The sequence below is a fragment of the Nicotiana attenuata genome, unplaced genomic scaffold (genome assembly GCF_001879085.1).
Source record: "Nicotiana attenuata strain UT unplaced genomic scaffold, NIATTr2, whole genome shotgun sequence".
Taxonomy (NCBI): Eukaryota; Viridiplantae; Streptophyta; class Magnoliopsida; order Solanales; family Solanaceae; genus Nicotiana; species Nicotiana attenuata.
This window is the reverse complement of record NW_017670347.1, coordinates 710,826-714,192: the sequence shown is the minus strand read 5'-3', so window position 1 is coordinate 714,192 and position 3,367 is coordinate 710,826. Positions and strand designations below refer to the sequence as shown.

The 3,367-nt window shown below is 38.2% G+C and overlaps 1 protein-coding gene across 2 annotated transcripts; it reads left to right on the top strand.

Moving 5' to 3' along the window:
- Positions 1 to 496: 496 nt before the first annotated feature.
- Positions 497 to 3,367, top strand: LOC109238184 (F-box/LRR-repeat protein At3g26922-like). Of its 2 annotated transcripts, XM_019404614.1 has the most exons (3): positions 498 to 1,669; positions 2,165 to 2,338; positions 2,746 to 3,367. In XM_019404614.1, exons 1-3 carry the CDS (start codon positions 659 to 661, stop codon positions 3,097 to 3,099), a joined length of 1,539 nt encoding a protein of 512 aa, XP_019260159.1. In that variant the 5' UTR covers positions 498 to 658; the 3' UTR covers positions 3,100 to 3,367. The 2 variants fall into 2 exon arrangements, with proteins under 2 accessions (XP_019260160.1, XP_019260159.1); XM_019404615.1 differs by lacking the exon at positions 2,165 to 2,338 and having other exon boundaries at positions 497 to 1,669.

Below are 3,367 nucleotides of genomic sequence, written 5' to 3'. Positions count from 1 at the left end.
ATCATTCTTGTATTAGGAATCTCTACCCGTTAGTTGACCACCTAGGTAAATGCCACGACCCTAGTGCCTTTCTCTATCTTGCATACAACCTAGAATTAATATCTTAGCATAATTAAGTTATAATTAGTAGTTGTTAAATTGTAGTTGATAATCATAAAAACCCAAAAATGATAGAAGATCAATTAGAAGCAAACACGTATTTCTAGGCTAAGCAAATATCCAACTCCCTTTCTAGCTCCCTGTGGAAATTGACCCCGATACCACTATTGGGTAAAAGTATTAGCGCCCACTCTTCCTAAGGTTGAGTCCGCTGCACGATTCAGGCATGTAAAAAAAAATTGATGATAATTTTGGAGGACACGTGTCGTAATGTGAAATTTTCGAGGAAAAATAAAGGGCCCAAAATGGAGCCATTATTCGAGAAGGATAGTAATGGACCATTTATTTAACGGCAAGTTTATACCTGAGCTCATTTTCAAAGGGAGGGTATAGAATAGCCATTTCAAAGACCACGAGGGCAATTTTGAGCCTTTTCCCGTCTTTAAATATCCATTTACACCCCTATTCATGCCTAATTCTCTCCTCTTCTTTTTTTTCTCTGTTCTTCGCGATTTGAGCTTCTTGCTAGTTCATATCGTGACATCTCCCTTGGGAAATTATGGATTCACTCAAAGATGGTGATTCTAGAAGTAGTAATTTGAGAGATTCAATGTCGAAGAAACAAAAGGGCGGAGTCAGTGGAGTTGAAGAAACCCTAGACCGTGTCAGTGAGTTGCCGGACGCACTCCTCGTACAAATTCTCTCTCTTTTGCCCACCAAAGATGCCGTCGCATCATGTGTTCTCTCAAAACGGTGGTGTTATCTCTGGTATTCAATTTATAACTTCCTTTTCATTAATAGTGATTACAGGACAGAAAACTTCATATACTTTGTGGACCACGTTTTAACTCATTGCACTTGTTCCAACATCAAAAAATTCCAACTCAATTTTGATTACATGACTCGATGGAACTTTGAGTTGGAAACCATCCGATGGATTGGCTTTGCTGTAGAAAGAAAAGTGGAAGATGTTATATTGTGTTCAGATGATGAAGAATTCACTTACAAATTGCCTCTATCTATGGGCACTTGCTCGTCATTAATTACATTGAATTTGAGCCACTGGGTGTTTGATAAAAGACTGGCCATTGCTTGGAACTCTCTTAAGAGCTTAAAGCTGGACCTAATCAGTTTAGACGATGCCGATATTGTGAACTTACTGTCAGGTTGTCCTGCTATGGAGACACTGGAGTTGTTCTTCTTTCGGGGTTTTCGTCGTCTTGAAATTACTTCTTCAAATTTGAAGAGACTAACATTGGCAGGCCATTGGCGGCCTGATTTCGAAAATGACACTTCTTTGGAAATTACGGCCCCGTATCTTCAGCATTTGGAGATTTCGGGAAATCTTTATAATCTCATGTGTAGGCTTGTAAATGTGTCTTCCTTAGTTAATGCTAAGCTTACTTTCAACATTACATGTATCAAAAGCATCCAGTCTGGTGAGTATGATAATGATGTTGAGGAAGTCACTTGTGGTGATTATCATCAAGCCTTTAGGACACTTGTGCAAGATTATCTTCATAAGTTGAGTTATGCAACCGAGCTATCAATTGGAACTTGCTTCAGAGAGGTTTCTTTTTAACTCGAAAGTCCTTATTTTCTCTATTGATGTTTAGTAGTCGTTATTGAATGTAAACATTATACATTGAGAACCTTTGCACAAATTTCAGAAACAACTATTCATTCTTAGATTTTCTAAATGGAATTCTTTTTCTAAACACTGAACTGATAAAAAGTTTTAACTACCTGAGATATAGATGGTAATTTCAACTTCTTAAACTCTTTCTACTTTCTTTAATAATGGAGATATGTTTGAGAATGCAAGCTCGGCTTGGGGAGTGGTCTTTACTTGTTTATAGGCGCAACTGGATTAATTGCAGAAAGTTGCGGCCTTCTGGGCCTTTTACCAGTGATGCTTCTTGATTACACCAGCCAAGATATTTTTACATTGATGCATAAAGTTTTTACATTTGTCACGACGCTATCTCTCTATTGTTGAGTACTTTGTATTTGTTGTTAATGCTTTCTCCATTCTTTATTGGATTCATTTGTTTTACTGCACCAGGTCCTGTGTGCCTCGCAGTTTGAAGGGGTGCCATGGGTGCTGATTCCAGACCTGAAATGCAAATATCTTACACTAGAGTTGCATATAGGAAACTTTAATTTGCATGGACTAGCTGGCCTTTTGCGAGCGTCACCTAATGTGGAGACACTCAACATAGATATCGCGATTACGGATGTAACTTCCTGGAATCTTCTTCTTCTTAGTTTATTCATTTGATGAACCCCCCCACCCCCCCCCCCACCCCCCCTAAAAAAAAAAAAAACAACCCAAAGAGGTTATATCTGTAACTATCAATAAGAAGCTTGCTTTTGTAACTATAAAGTCTCACATTAATATGGTCGGTGTTGTTGCTTTCTTTGAGGAAAATGAGCTCTGCGCTATCACTCTTTGCTTTAGTTACGTGCTCGATGAATCTTATGATAGGAACAATCCTCTTAATCATTTTCCATGTACCATTAGGGTTCGTTGGTTCTGAAATTTCTATGTACCAGACACTTCTACTCTGAAATCAATTTTTGTACCTTTCTGCAATTTCATTAGGCTGACCTGCATTTGATCCTGATTATATTTTCTGTCTCCAGTTTGGTTCCCCCTGCCGCTTTGAGTCAAGATATTTGGGCAAAGTAGATAATGCTAATATTGTGAGAAGGATTTCAAGCTTTCAGTTTCCCAACCTCAAGATTGTTAAGATTGGCATCTCCGTCGAGGTGTGCTTGAAGTATAATTTCGCATGCCAATTTAAAAAGCTTTTCGAACTTTCAAAATTCCTGTTGAAGATTGCAACGGTTTTGGAGAAGTTCATTATCACATCAGAGAGAAGAAGGTGCAGGAGATGTTCAATGAACTGTGAGTCCCTACTTTTATCTCAGTTGGCTGAGAAATTGTTAGGTTGTGCAAGATACTCTGCCAATCCTGTATTTATCTTCCAGAAGTGAGCTTTCCATGACCTCACTGCAAGTAGTTTTCTGTCTCAGGAAATTCAAACTGCTTATGCAATCTTGAACTTTTAGCTTCTCTGCATGGCAAGTTTCTGTTTTGTTGAACTTAACCTTATGGCATACTGAATTTTATGGTAGCGTGGTTCCTCATGAGCTTTTGTTTGTTGCAGTTTAGATGTTTTACATATGCATTGAGATTTCCTCGCAACACTTGTTTTCCTTGACCTATTAAGATGAGCACAATCTAAATAATTATCCTTATGAA